This window comes from Chiloscyllium plagiosum, chromosome 2 (assembly GCF_004010195.1).
Source record: "Chiloscyllium plagiosum isolate BGI_BamShark_2017 chromosome 2, ASM401019v2, whole genome shotgun sequence".
Classification (NCBI taxonomy): Eukaryota; Metazoa; Chordata; class Chondrichthyes; order Orectolobiformes; family Hemiscylliidae; genus Chiloscyllium; species Chiloscyllium plagiosum.
In genome coordinates this window covers 29,853,925-29,869,331 of record NC_057711.1, presented here as the reverse complement: position 1 = coordinate 29,869,331, position 15,407 = coordinate 29,853,925, and the positions used below count along the sequence as shown (strand labels likewise).

Below are 15,407 nucleotides of genomic sequence, written 5' to 3'. Positions count from 1 at the left end.
GTACTCTATACTACTTTCTCTCCATCCCCACCCTCCTCTCACTTATCCCTTCAGGCTCTCTGCCTGTATTCCTGAAGGGCTTTTGCCTGAAACGTCGATTTTGCTGTTCCTCGGATGCTGCCTGAACTGCTGTGCTCTTCCAGCACCACTAATCCAGAAAATGAGATATTAAAAGAGCCTAACTATACTTATTGCAGTTTAGCATAGTGAGTCAGATCTCATAGAAGCCTATAAAATACTCTCAGGTTTATATAGGCTAAATGCAATGTAAACATTCCCATGACTAACAAGTCCAAAACCAGGGGGCACAAGATACAGGTAAGCCACTGAAGGCTAAGATGAGAAATTTCTTCGACCGGAGAATGGCAAACTTGTGAAATTCTCTGCTACACAAAACAGTTCAGGCTAAAGCATTAATGTTTTCAAGAAGGAACTAGATATAGATTGGAGGAGAAAAGGGACCAAATGGTATAAACAGAAGGCAGGAACAGGGTAAGGAGTTAGATGGTGATCCATGATTACATGAAATGGCAGAGCATGCTCGTAGGGCAAATTGGCCTCCCCCTGCTCTTTGTTTTCCAAATGAGTCAGAGACAGGAAGAGCTTAATGTAATACATCACAAATAGAATAGCACTAGTGTGGAGTGCCTTTGTGAGATTCCTAAAACCATACAACCTCTGAATGTTGACTTTGCAGTTGTATGATAAGAATCCTTAACAATGAGAAGTCCAAGTTTCTATTGCCTAATGTGAGGAAATCTAAATGCATGCAAGTTATCCAGTTATTAGTATCAATTTTTCAGGGGCAAAGAAGTTTACTAGTTGAGCTTTCAACTGGCTAAAAATATTGAAGGCACACTTAGCCGCAGATAGGGGATGGCCTTTCATGAACACTGGACATTCCCAAGTGCTCAATCAATGGCGGATCATGTTCGACAGCCCGAATGGCCTACTCGTACTCCGTTTTCCTCGGTTTCAAGATCCTAATTAAAATGAAAGCAAAACACCACAGACACTGGAATCTCAAAGCGAGATTGAGAAGCTAATGACTTGCTAGGACATTGCTAGATGTGAATTTTCGCACTGTTTTTAATCATCACATTTGAATAAAGGATAAATGCCATTTACAAACTGGCACAACAGCACCAAACCTAATCTTGCCTGCCTTGAATATTAAAGTAGTGTGGGTTGGGGAAGTGCGCTACAGAAGAACAATTAATTCCATGTCGTCTTGAAAAGTCGCACTGTTTCGGCATTGGAAAACTTCACGCAAGTTGCTGGTGACACACCCGGTGGAACTGAACCGCCCTGCAGGCAATGATCCGGGGTTAATGCTGCAGAGGTTCGGGCCTTCACTCACAACATCTTATTTTTGCCCTCCGCTGTCTTTGGTTTTAAAGCGGGTTTCGGGAGACAACATCCAAAACACTGGAGAAACTCAGGGATTGCGGGCAATGAGCGACAAGGACACGACCTTTGCATGTATAAATAAAGAAAAGCCACATCCGGACAGAAAAAGGCACACAGACAGTCGTGAAGCCAGCACTGCTGTTCCCCTCAGTAACTGACATCCAAACTCATCAACAGAGCGAGTAAATAACCAAAACGTGTAGCACAAAGGAAGCCACACTCCTCTTACCTGAACGACCCGACTGTTGGCCGCCATCTTATTTCCTGCGTTCCCCATGGCGACGCTAATCAATGTTCATTTCCGGGTGAAAGGCTGATGGAGCGAGAGCGTGCGTGTGTGTGAGACTATTAGCTGGGAGCGCGAGCCCGTACCGGTGGGCAGGAGAAAGGGTGGTGTGTGGGAGGGGAGCCGCGCTGTCATCACCATGTGGACAGGTGCCCGCTCTGGCCGGGTAGGGCCAGGCACCTGCGATGACACCTGCTACGGCAAGCCTCGCGCCCAGCACCAGGTGACGTCTCAGCACGTGGGTTGGCAAGTACTGTTGCAATTCACTGTACAAATCTGACGTCCCCCTCTTCCTGGCCGTTTACATTGGCTGGCGTTGATGTAAACTCAACAGCGTTTCGCAAACGATACTGTTAGTGCACAATCCGAGGTAGGGCAAACGGCCGACGCACAAGGTCCTGAAAATAAAATAAGATTTTCGTCCAATAGTGTAACATTAAGAGAATTATTGGGATTGCTAACATGATACATCTGATCACTGTCACGATGACTGATCAAAGGTGTTTTAGAATATCATTTATCATTGGCGATCCCTTGCAAATAAGGAATACTCTCTTCCACTCAGGGGGAGTCCGTAGGTTGCTGTATACCTGACAAGGCTGCTGCAGGCTCTGTTATCACTTGGTGAAGAAGATGGTCACAGGAATAGGTCAGTGGGATATTGGAGTGGCAGCGCAATCCTTCCGCTGTTTTTGCGTCGCGTCTGGTTTTCCCTGACGGTTAGTCTTGGGATCATAGAGTCATAGAGATGTATAGCACGGAAACAGACCCTTCAGTCCAACTCATCCATACCGACCAGATATCCCAACCCAACCTAGTCCCACCTGCCAGCACCTGGCCCATATCCCTCCAAACTCTTCCTATTCATATACCCATTCAGATGCTTTTTAAATGTTGCAATTGTCCCAGCCTCCACCACAACCTCTGGCAGCTCATTCCATACACTTACCACCCTCTGCGTGAAAAAGTTGCCCCTTAGGTCTCTTTTATACCTTCCCCTCTCACCCGAAACCTATGCCCTCTATTTCTGGACTCCCCCATCCTAGGGAAAAAGACTTTGTCTGTTTATCCTATCCATGCCCCTCATGAGTTTATAAACTTCGAGAAGGTCACCCTTCAGCCTTCGACACTCCAGGGAAAACAGCCCCAGCCTGTTCAGCCTCTCCCTGTAGCTCAAATCCTCCAACCCTGGCAACATTCTTCTAAAACTTTTCTGAACCCTTTAAAGCTTCACAATGTCTTTCCGATAGGAAGGTGACCAGAATTGCACGCAATATTCAAATAGTGGCCCAACCAATGTCCTGTACAGCTGCAACATGACCTCCCAACTCCTGTACTCAATACTCTAACCAATAAACGAAAGCATAATTTACGCATTCTTCACTATCCTATCTACCTGTGACTCCACTTTCAAGGAGCAATGAACTTGCACTCCAAGGTCTCCTTGTTCAGCAACACTCCTGAGGATCCTACCATTAAGTGTATAAGTCCTGCTAAGATTTGCTTTCCCAAAATGCAGCACCTCGCATTTATCTAAATTAAACTCCATCTGACACTTCTCAGCCCATTGGCCCACCTAATCTGAGGTTACCTTCTTCACTGTCCAGTAGAATTCCAATTTTGGTGTCATCTGCAAACTTACTAACTATACCTCTTATGCTCACATCCAAATCATTTATATAAATGATGAAAAGTAGTGGACACAGCATCAATCCTTGTGGCACACCACTGGTCACAGGCCTCCATTTTGAAAAACAACCCTCCACCACCACCCTCTGTCTTCTACCTTTGAACTAGTTCTGTATCCAAATGGCTAGTTCTCCCTGTATTCCATGAGATCTAACCAGTGTCCCATGGGGAACTTTGTCGAATGAAGTCCATATAAATCACATCTACCACTCTGCCCTCACCAATCCTGTTTGTTACTTCTTCAAAAAACTCAATCGAGTTTGTGAGACATGATTTTCCACGCATAAAGCCATGTTGACTATCCCTAATCAGTCATTGTCTTTCCAAATACATGTGCATCCTGTCCCTCAGGATTCCCTCCAACAACTTGTCCACCACTGGTCTGTAGTTCCCTGGCTTGTCCTTACCACCTTTCTTAAACAGTGGCACCACGTTAGCCAACCTCCAGTCTTCCGGCACCTCATCTGAGACTATCGATGATACAAATATCTAAGTAAGAGGCCGAAGAATTACTTCTCTAGCCTTCTCAGAGGCTCCTCTTCCATTTTGGGACAGTGATTCCCAGGTGTCTTTGAAATGCCACACTTTGCCAGTGAGGCCTTGAGGCTAAGACTGAAGCACATCCTCAGTCCACCTGGGGCTTGCTTACCATTTTGAAGCTAGGAATGGAGCATCTGCTTGGGGAGTCTAGTGTCTGTGTTGCAGATGAAGTGCCCAGCACATCATAGCCAATCAAGGGTGGTCACTGCCTTGATGCTAGGCATGTTGGCCTGGTGGAGGATACTTGTGTTGGTGCATCTTTCTTCCCAGCTGATTTGCAAGATCTTGTGCAGGCAGCCTTTGTGGTAATACTCCAGCGCCTTCAGGTGCCTGCTATAATGTATGAATGTAAAGAAGGTAAAGAGTCATTTCCTATATGGATGATGATTATTTGGACAACACACACAGTTCATGTTGTTCTTTGAGGTAGACAAGCAGGAAGCTGGAAGAACACAGCAAGCCAGGTAGCATCATGAGGTGGAGAAGTCAACATTTCAGGTGTAATCCTTCTTCAGGACTGGGGGTAGTGTAAGGGAAGCTGCAGATAAAGGTGGTGAGGTGGAGATAGGTAGAGTACAACTTACTTGGTTGATTGGAGGGATGAGTCCGTTAGATGGCTGACAAGAATGGGAGGGAGGAGGAGGAGCTGGGAAGGGTGGTTACATGAAATTGGAGAACTCAATGTTTTTCTTTGAGGCAAGTTGCCACACAGGAAGATCATCCAGATAGTCATCAACTGACAAGAATGTTGGCCTGGTTGAGGATGCTGGTGTTGCGCATCTTTCTTCCCAGCTGATTCCTTGGACAAGTAGTTAAGAGTGAGAGACTAGAATACCTGGTAGTGAATGGTAACGTTGAGGGCAGAAGGTACTGGTTAGGTAACCACATTACAGGAAGGGCATAATTGTTCTGGAAAGAAGATAGAGAAGATTTGCAAGAATGTTGCCAGGATTGCAGTTTTGAGAAAAGATTGGAATTGGCTACGGTTATTTTCCTTAAAGCAGAGAAGGCTGAGAGAAGAATGCCAATTCAGAATATACCAGGCTATTCTGGCAACATTTAATCAGCGTAGTTTTTACTGAGGAGTGACCTTTATAGAGGTTTATAAAATCATGATAGGTAAATAGCCAAGGTCTTTTTCTTAGAGTGTGGGAGTCTAAAACTAGAGAGCACAGGATTAACATAAAAGGGGAAAGAGTTAAAAAGGATCTAAGGGTAATTTTTTTCACACAGAGGGTGGTGCATGTAAGGAAAAAACTGCCAAAGGAAGTGATGGTGACAGTACAATTACAACATTTAAAAGGTGATTGGATGGGCATATGAACAGGAAGGATTTACAGGGAAATTAGCCAAATGCTGGCAAATGGGACTAGGTCAGATTGGGATGGCTGGTTGGCACAGATAAGTTGGACCAAAGGGTCTGTTTCTGTGCTGTATGGCTCTGACTATAATAGGCATTCTGGATCTATTATTTATAACCCTACTTTGCTTCTAATGGACTGGGTTTACAGATGTAAGCATTGTCCAGCATTTGTTGTTCATCCTTAATTTTCCTTGAGAAGGTGTTGGTGGGGAAATTTCTTCATTTGCTGCAGTTCTTCAGGTGTGGGTACATCTATAATGCTTCTAGAAAGAGAGCTCCAGGATTTTGACTCTGTGACAGTGAAGGAGTGATAACATGATTGCAAACTGAGATGGTGTTGGCTTGGAAGAAAACATACAAGTGGTTATGTTCCCATACACCTATTGTCCTGATCATTGTAGAGGTCCAGAGTTGGAAGTTGCTGTTTGAAGGAATTTTGGTGAATGGTTGCGGTGCATTCCATATATGAAACATGGCTGCCATTGTGATGGTAGAGGGCATGCCAGTCAAGCTGGATCCTATCAATCTTGCGTGTTACAGGAACTACACATGTCCAGTCAAATGAAGAGTATTCCATCACATTCCTGACCTGAACATAGTGGACAGGCATTGGGAGGACAACTAATAAATGTTTTACTGCAGAATTCCTAGCTTCTGACCTGACATAAGACTTTCATCTGAAGCGGTCTTGTGTTTCCATGAAGACTGACCCTGTTGCCCATCTCCAGAATTTTTTGTTCAGGTTTTGGACTTGCATCTAGCATTCTTTTTTTCTTTCTGTTGGAAAAATAGAGCACTGGAGGTATTATTTCTTGATTTGAGTTGTCCTCAATTTCAGTTTAATGAAATAATACCAGCAACAAAACCCATGTTGTTCAGCACTGTAAAATTACAAGATATGCAAGTTTGTTATAATGGTCCATGTAAATGATTAAGTAATTGTTAAAATTAGACACTGGGAGGGCAGTTGAAAATTAAATTCAGTAATCCTTGTATTCTGCCTTGGGAGATGATGATCTGGTAGTAATTTAATGATTTTGACCTAACATGGGTGTGAGCAACAAGTGAACAAACAGCTGTGATGCAATTAATCGATATTTTCTCAGCAACCTGTTCAGAGATGTCTTGACACACCTCTGACACAGGTGGGACTTGAACTCAGGCCTCCTGGCTCAGAGATGGGAATACTACCACTGCACCACAAGAGTCACACCCAATTAATAGCATTTACTCCATACATTGTAATTAATTTGTGGGAACTATTGCCAGCAAAGTAAATTTGACATTGAACAACTGAAAATAGAAGAATCGTAAATGGTTTTGACTCTGTCACACCATTTCTACTATAAAGCAGTACTTCTTTTAACTTAGTCACATACACCAAATGTATCCATATTGATATTCCTACACATAAGAACTTAGGGGTTTGAGTGTTTTATTTATATTTCTTAATGATAAAATTATACATTAACAGTAGGCACTTGCAGACTCCCGAAAGTAAATAAACAATATTACATCTTTAAATGGTTTGATATATTTGACATTCAAACCTAAAATGCTTAATGTTAGCATTTGTATTTACAAGAAAATTAGGTACTAAAGTGGGGGTAAAAGGAGAAAGGAATCAGTGAAGTAAATTAGCATCCATGATATGGAGATCATTTTGGACAGCAGGTTATTTAAATTTTGAATGTCTTCCAGATGGTATTCAGCACTGATCAGAAAGCTGATTGATAATTTGGAATTCTACAGAGTAATTTAAATAACCAAATCCTTTAAAATATTTGTTTTACAGTTTTATATTACATGAATATCAAATACAGATGTTAAACTTTCACTGCAACATATTAAAAGTTGAATGTAAAAGACAGCTATAAAAAGAAAATTAATATTTTTAATATTTAGCAGAAGTATTCACTGAAAGGAGTTCAAAATGTAATTTGTCTCATTTGTAAAAAATTGTAGAGAAAATAGGCAGGTTAGTGATGGTATGAATACTTGGCACATTAAATTGAGACTCGTTTTGCTCTTTGCCATTGAAAGCAATTGCAGAAAATCAATTGCTCGAATCTGCTTCGTCAAGTGGATTATTCTCAAGCTGCAAAACAATTTCTTTTAATTCGGGATCCTTGGCCCAGTTCACTCCACTGGAAAGAATAACACCCTGTTAAAATAAAGGTCAAGATTCTGATTACTTTTAATTAACAAAAATTTAAGAGATTAGTATTTAAACTGTTTTACACATTTCCACCAAAAAGTTAAAAATGTAGTTCCCCAGTAATGTAATTAATATTACTAATGTAATTAACAAAGCTTTATGAACCATTACAGTTCGTGTCCAGGAAGTTAACCACAGCTGGAATTTCAACAGAGACACTGCAACTAACTTCTGGAGCAGACCAGAACCATTATCAAAGTTATTGTCCTTCAGCTGATATTAACAAAAGATTGTATCCGCTTTGAATTAAAACAGAAAATAATGGAAATGCTATTCAAGACAGGCAATATCCATGGAAAGGGTCAGATAGGGTTAACATTCCAGATTGATGACCTTCTGTCAAACCTATAGATTGTACACAAGTACAGCCAGTGTGGAGGAATGGAACCAAGGGGAGAAATATGTAATTAGGTGGAGGACAGGCAACAATCAAGTAGTGAAGTGACAAGATATAAAGCAATAATACAAATAGGATTGTTGTGCCCTTGTGGTATCCCAACATTGAATCACAAGAGGAGAAAGTGAGGACTGCAGATGCTGGAGATCAGAGCTGAAAATGTGTTGCTGGAAAAGCGCAGCAGGTCAGGCAGCATCCAAGGAACAGGAGAATCGACGTTTCGGGCATAAGCCCTTCTTCAGGAATGAGGAAAGTGTGTCCAGCAGGCTAAGATAAAAGGTAGGGAGGAGGGGCTTGGGGGAGGGGCGTTGGAAATGCGATAGGTGGAGGGAGGTCAAGGTGAGGGTGATAGGCTGGAGTGGGGTGGGGGCGGAGAGGTCAGGAAGAAGATTGCAGGTTAGGAAAGCGGTGCTGAGTTTGAGGGATTTGACTGAGACAAGGTGGGGGGAGGGGAAATGAGGAAACTGGAGAAATCTGAGTTCATCCCTTGTGGTTGGAGGGTTCCCAGGCGGAAGGTGAGGCGCTCCTCCTCCAACCGTCGTGTTGCCATGGTCTGGCGATGGAGGAGTCCAAGGACCTGCATGTCCTTGGTGGAGTGGGAGGGGGAGTTGAAGTGTTGAGCCACGGGGTGGTTGGGTTGGTTCTCCCAGAGGTGTTCTCTGAAACGTTCCGCAAGTAGGCGGCCTGTCTCCCCAATATAGAGGAGGCCACATCGGGTGCAGCGGATGCAATAGATGATGTGTGTGGAGGTGCAGGTGAATTTATGGCGGATATGGAAGTGTCCCTTGGGGCCTTGGAGGGAAGTAAGGGGGGAAGTAAGGAATCACAAGATCTGGGTTCAAATTCCACCTGCTCTGGAGGTGTGTCATAACATGTCTGAATAAGTTGATAACAAAATAATTAATAATAAGGACAGAATATGTCTAGGGATTAGAGACATCTTAACATTAGAGATCAATACATGAATGGAATCTGTACTAAAGGAGAGATTGAAGAAATTCTAAAAATATGAAATACATTCACGAATAGTCAGCATGGAATTCAAATTGGGCCAGTGGCTAAGAAATGGCAGGACTTTAATTTAGATAAATGCCTGGTATTGTATTTTTGTAGGGCAAATCGTGCAGGACTTACACAATTAATGGTAGGGGAGTGTGATCAAATAGAAAGACCTAAGGGTACAGGTGCATAGTTCCTTGCGAGTAATAGTCAGCATGGAATTCAAATTGGGCCAGTGGCTAAGGAATGGCAGGACTTTAATTTAGATAAATGCCTGGTATTGTATTTTTGTAAGGCAAATCGTGCAGGACTTACACAATTAATGGTAGGGGAGTGTGATCAAATAGAAAGACCTAAGGGTACAGGTGCATAGTTCCTTGCGAGTATCGTCACAGGTAGACAGGGTGGTGAAGGAGGCGTTTGGCACACTTACCTTCATCAGTTAGAGTATTGAGTACAGAAGTTGGGAAGTCGTGTTACGGCTGTACAAGACATTGATAAGGCCCACATTTGGAGTGATGTGGACAATTATGGTCACCCAGCGAAAGGAAAGATGTTATTAAATTAGAAAGGGTGCAAAAATTAAAAATTTATAATGTTATTTCTGAAACTGAAAGGTTTGAGTTATAAGTAGTGACTGGATAGGCTGAGACCTTTTTCCCCAGAGCATAGGAGACTGAGGAGTAAGCTTACAGAATCACAACGGGCATAGATAAGGTGAATAGCCAAGGTCTTTACCCCAGAATAGAGGAGTCCAAAATTAGAGGCCATAGATTTAAGACATGGGGGAAAGATTTAAGAGGGACTACAGGGGCAATGTGTTCCAGATACAGGGCGGTGCATAGCAGTGAATTCAATTGTAACATTTAGAAAACATTTGAACGGGTACATGGATAGGAAATATTTAGAGTATATGAAGCCAACGCAGGCAAATGGGACTAATTCAGTTAAGGAAACCTAATTGGCATGGATGAGTTGGGCCGAAGGGTCTATTTCCATGCTGTATTACTGTCTGACAAGTAACTCAATTTAATTCTTTTCAGAAAACAATAGTGCACAGACAGTGGGAATAGAGTATATGTAATTTATTTGATTTTCAAAATGTCTTCAAGATATCCTACAAGAGACTAATGAATGAGGATCAGAGTAGATGGAATCACACGGAAACAATTGGCAGAATGGATCGGTAGCTGACTTCAAGACAGAATGCAGACAGGATGAGCATATGGTAGCTATTCAGAGTAGTTGAGAAGGGTGTTCCATGAAGATCACTGCTTGAACCATGTTCATATTTATATTTAAATTTTGAATATTGAAATCAAAACCTCCCCATTCCTTAATTTCCAGAAGACACAAGTGAGGTGGAGTATATTCAAAATGAAGAAAGACTAACATATTGCAGATAAAATTGCAAAATGGGGAAATAATTAGCTAAAGAAGTTTAACACATAAGTGTGAGAAAATACTTTAAAAAGAATAGGGAAGTCAATTATTCATAAGGAGTTGCACCAAGATAGCTTTCCACACCTGCAGAAAGGGCAACATAGTGGCTCAGCGGTTAGCACTACTGCCTCACAGCACCAGAAACCAGAGTTCGATTCCAGCCTCGGGCAACTGTCTGTGTGAAGTTTGCGTATTGTTCCTGTGTCTGCTTGGGTCATAAGCAGGTGAGGTGAATTCGCTATGCTAAATGGCCCATAGTGTTCAGGGATGTGTAGGTTAGGTACATTGGTCAGGGGTAAATGTATAGTAATAAGGGCTGAAAATGTGTTGCTGGAGAAGCGCAGCAGGTCAGGCAGCATCCAGGGAACAGGAGAATCGACGTTTCGGGCATAAGCCCTTCTTCAGGCTTATGCCCAAAACGTCGATTCTCCTGTTCCCTGGATGCTGCCTGACCTACTGCGCTTCTCCAGCAACACATTTTCAGCTCTGATCTCCAGCATCTGCAAACCTCACTTTCTCCGTATAGTAATAGGGGACAGGGTCTGGGTGGGTTTCGGTTCAGTGGGTTGGCAACATTCCTTTCTTCCTTTCTTCACGATGCTAACAAATATGTTGAGTGTTTTCAGCACGTTTTTGTTCATATTTTAGATTTTCAGTATCTACAGTACATTGCTTCCTATTTGCATATAGCAATGGCACAGGTTGTCCTTGTGTCCCAGGTAACCTTCTTCCATAAATCAATTCCATCGAGAAAGATTAATTGATTACTTCCCTCATGATTATTTGCAATGACTGATGTGTGCAAAATGAATGTTCCATTTTTCTATGTATCTCTAACAGCATTTTTAATATAAAATGATTTAAATGTTTTGAAATATTTGCACAAATTGTGGCAGTATATAAAGGCAAGTTTTTGCTGAAAATTGACCAGTCTTCCAACACTTGGATTGAGGTTTAACAATTGCTAGCCTATGATATAGCCCTTATTATTTTCGAACACTAAGCTGTACAGCACAAGAAGAAAATTGCTGAAAACGTGATCTTGTGTACAGGACCACAGACATAGCATGACTATCTGGTGCAACTCTGGAGGGAGCCCACTGTCCATGCAAAGCAGTAAACTCACTCAGAAAAGGAGGCAGGAACATCTTAACACACAAGCCTGATCCCTCCAAGATTAATATTTAAATATATAAAGTCAAAGTATGATACTATAAATTAGTTTAAGTTGGTAAATATTGGCAAAATCTACCTGCAAAACCTTCTGAATTAATGTCACCATTTTCACGTGTTCCAGCAAGTTTTTTTGTGCACGTTTTGGAAGCTCATTCTCCAGTTGTTGCAGCAATTGTTGCTGCTTCCTCTTTTCAGCTTTCATGTCCTGCAATACAACTTGCATCTTTCGTTTTAATGCTAAATTAATTAAAAAGAAAATTGCATCACTCTTTCAGTTTGTGGAAGATTAAGGATGTATGCATAGTTCTGTATTTAAATTTTGAGAAAACTGTACTATTTCAAACACATTTATCTTGTAACATGTTCAAATGCTTGTATACTATTGTAAATTTTGGTTGAGTAAAGGATGCACTGGCAGGTTAGGTTGAAGTCAATGATATATTGACAACTTGTATATATTCTTGTTTGAGTTAGCTTCCAGACCAAAAAAAAATTTAAAATCAGAATCAGGTATAAATGTTATGCCCCAGATAGCCAACATACACATTTTAGTAATACAGCATATTAGTAGCCTAAAATAAATTTTACAAAGTATTCACATTTATACTGCAATAGGAAACAAATGTATCTCTACTGCAATTACTTAGCCTCTGCTTTTGAACTTCAAGTACTGCATTCTCCAAAGTGTGAACTTCCTACAATAAAAAGATTTTACTTCAGAATCTTATGTTTAATGTTATATGTTTACTGTTACAATTTTAATCAATTAAATGAAGTAAAAAAACATAGCAGCTCTTGTTTCTTGTTTGCTTATATTAAGGAATGGATTGCTTCCCACTTCAGGCTCTGTTTGCATTGAGTAATCTGAGGTCAGATACAATATAGCCTTGTGCCTCAACAATGTGTCTCAGCACCAATGTCAACTTGGCTTCGAGAAATGATCTTGTCTCACCAAACTGTCTGAACGTTTTTGCACAAAGTTGATGCATTCAAAAGGCCTTTGATAAAGTGCCACATAATTGGCCACTAAATAAGACGGTGGGTCTGATGGAATAATGGGGAGACTTGGGGTTGGATAAATAACTGGCTTAATTCCCCGAGACATAGTCATGGCTCTGCACAAGGATGTGTTATAGAGTCCATAGAAATAGTTGTTAGAACCACTGTTCTTTATCACCTTAATGGTCTGGGTAAAAGTTGTCAAGGAACCATTCACAGATTTGTTGATCATACGAAGAGGTGTAGGAATATTAAAACATTTTGTAAAAACTGTATTTCCAGTGGACCAAGTTGAGCGCAGAAGGGAAGGGGAGTGAACAAAAAAATACTTTTTGGAAGTATCTTCAAATAATAAAACAACACAGAATATTGGCAACAATATTCAACCACAAAAAAACAAGCATTATTAACCATACAAGACTTACTTTCTGGGTTGTTATAATCTCAGAACAAAGATCTAATGAGTGCTTGATTGTTTCCATTATCAACCTAAAAAGAAGTGATGATTTATGAAAGAAAGCAGAAGGCTGGAGTTGCACACTACCATAAATATTAAGCTTAATTATTTTAACCAAACGGTGAAGATAGGCATTAAATGGGAGCTGTACTAATACAAAATATCTGTTTGATAGTCCAATATAGCAGGTAAATTTCAGACTAGCAATGATTAAAACAACTTGAACAGGCCTGTAGGGGGTTAGCACAAACTAGCAGATTTCACAATCAAGCATTAATTCGATGTAGTTTTCCTGGTTCTTGTCATTTCCTTATGCTCACATCCACCAAAGGTGTGAAACATGCTATGAGAAAAAAAACTGTGGATACTGGAAATCTGGAACAAAAACAGAAATTGCTGGAGAAATACCAGGTCTGGCAGAATCTGGGGAGAAAAAGAGGAGTTAATGGGTCACCTGAATCATTAACTCTACTTTCTCTCCCCAGATGCTGCCAGACCTGCTGAGGTTCTGTTGGCCAGCATTTATTGGTCATTCCCATTCCCTGGATAAGGTAGTGGTGAGTTGCCTTCTTGAAGCACTGCAGTTCTTGGAGTATACCCTTTTTAAGGAAGAGATATCTCAAATTTTGACCCAGCGACAATTAATTCATAGCGACACAGTCAGGATGGTACACAACTTGGAGAGCACTTTGCAAGGGATAGTGTTTCCCTTCATCTGCCACCATTGTCCTTTCAAATGATAGAGCTCAAGGGTTTGGACGAAGCTGTTGAAGGGACTTAGGTATGTTGCTGCAGTGCACCTTGTAGGCTGCACACATTACTGCCATTATACAACATTGTTAAAGGTGGCAAATGGTGAAGGTAGTGGACAGGGTGCCAATCATGCAGGTTTTTTTGTCCTGGATAGTGTCAAGCTTCTCAACTGTTAGGGGAACTATACTCATCTGGTTTAATGTTAGCAGACTGAATCCCAACATGACAGATGTTGAAACTGAAATTCAATAAAATCAGGAATTAAAAGCAAGACCAATATCAACCAAGTAACCACTGTTGATTACCACAAAAATTTCTATTTCACTAAAGTCCTTTAGGAAAGAAAATCTGCCATCCTTATCTGGTCTGGCCTACATGTCGCTCCAAATCAACAAAGCGTGGATGACCTCGCATACAACTCAGTTGTACCAAGCCACTACTAAGTGTAAATTAAGGAATAAAACCAGATGGATTACCTAGCAATTATCCAGAGACTAGCATTAACAATTCCAAATGCAGGCTTATTGGCCCTGCAAAGATCTCCTGACCAACATCTGGGTGCTTATGCCAAATTTGACTGCTGATCGACGGCCTGACATAAAGATACTCAAAGAATCATACCTTACAAACAATTTCCAATCATTATCCCGAGTATGACTATGTCAGGCTGTTGCTTAACTTGTCTGAGACCACACTCCAAATTTTGGCACTAGTCTCAGATGTTAGTAAGGAGGACTTTGCAGAGTCAACATGGCTGTTGTTTCTGGTGCCTTAATAGATGCCAGGTGATCCATCTGATATCTTTCCAGTTTTCCTTTCTAGCATTTGATAATTGAATAGTTTACTAGGCCAATTCAGAAGACAGTTAAGAGCCAAGCACATTGCTGTGGGTCTCGAGTCACATGCAGGCCAAATTGATAAGGACAGCTGTTTCCTTCCCTAAAGGACATTAATGAACCAGATGGGTTTTAAGCAACATACTGACAATAGTTTTATAGTCATTATTAGACTTTGAATTCCAGATTTCTTTTATGGAATTCAAATTTACTATTTGCTATGAGGGATTTGAATCCAGGTCCCCAGATCATTACTTAATTCTCTGGATTATTAGTCCAGCGACAACACCTGTTGCCATCACCTATAAATTAATTGTAGTTATAAGGGGAGACTTGAATTCACTAGAGATTGGGAAATCAAGAAAAATGTGAAAACTATGAATTGATATTATGGAAAACTAGTAAAAAAAGCCTATACCATAAAAGGTACAAAGGGGCAAGCCTTTATACCAGAGGATTAAAGTTATTCTGCAGCTACTCAAAACCCTGGTTAAACCCACTAGGACTACTGTTAGCAGGTCTGGCAACCATACCTTAAGAAGAATATACTAGCCTTGGAGGGAGTACAATGTTGGTTTATAAGAATGATACTTGCACTTCAAGGATTAAGTTATGAGGAGAGATTATGCACTTTAAGCCTCTTTTCTTTAGAATTTAGATATGGTCAAAATCTTCAAGATATTAATAAGAAAAGACAGGATAGATAAAGAAACTATTTTATATTGGTTGAAGATTCTAAAAGATGTTAGGAAGCATTTCTATACACAAAGGGTGCAAAAGGTTTTGAACTCTCTTCTACAAACAGGATGCTAAATCCATTGATAGAATATAGAACAGTACA

General features: G+C 40.9%; 2 protein-coding genes across 3 annotated transcripts in view; both read right to left on the bottom strand.

The window, feature by feature from the left end:
• mrps36 (mitochondrial ribosomal protein S36) overlaps positions 1-1,942 on the bottom strand; it is a 22,498-nt gene extending 20,556 nt beyond the window's left edge. The window contains exon 1 of the mRNA XM_043706610.1: positions 1,640-1,942. Within this exon, the coding sequence (XP_043562545.1) occupies positions 1,640-1,687 (48 nt within the window). The 5' untranslated portion in view covers positions 1,688-1,942. The remainder of the gene's footprint in view (positions 1-1,639) is intronic.
• A 4,771-nt stretch (positions 1,943-6,713) lies between these two features.
• cenph (centromere protein H) overlaps positions 6,714-15,407 on the bottom strand; it is a 79,197-nt gene continuing 70,503 nt past the window's right edge. For both annotated transcript variants that reach the window (XM_043706588.1, XM_043706597.1), the window contains exons 7-10: positions 12,946-13,009; positions 12,165-12,216; positions 11,598-11,758; positions 6,714-7,452 (exon numbers count right to left, since the gene is read on the bottom strand). In XM_043706588.1, the coding sequence (XP_043562523.1) occupies positions 7,345-7,452; positions 11,598-11,758; positions 12,165-12,216; positions 12,946-13,009 (385 nt within the window). In that variant the 3' untranslated portion in view covers positions 6,714-7,344. The remainder of the gene's footprint in view (positions 7,453-11,597; positions 11,759-12,164; positions 12,217-12,945; positions 13,010-15,407) is intronic.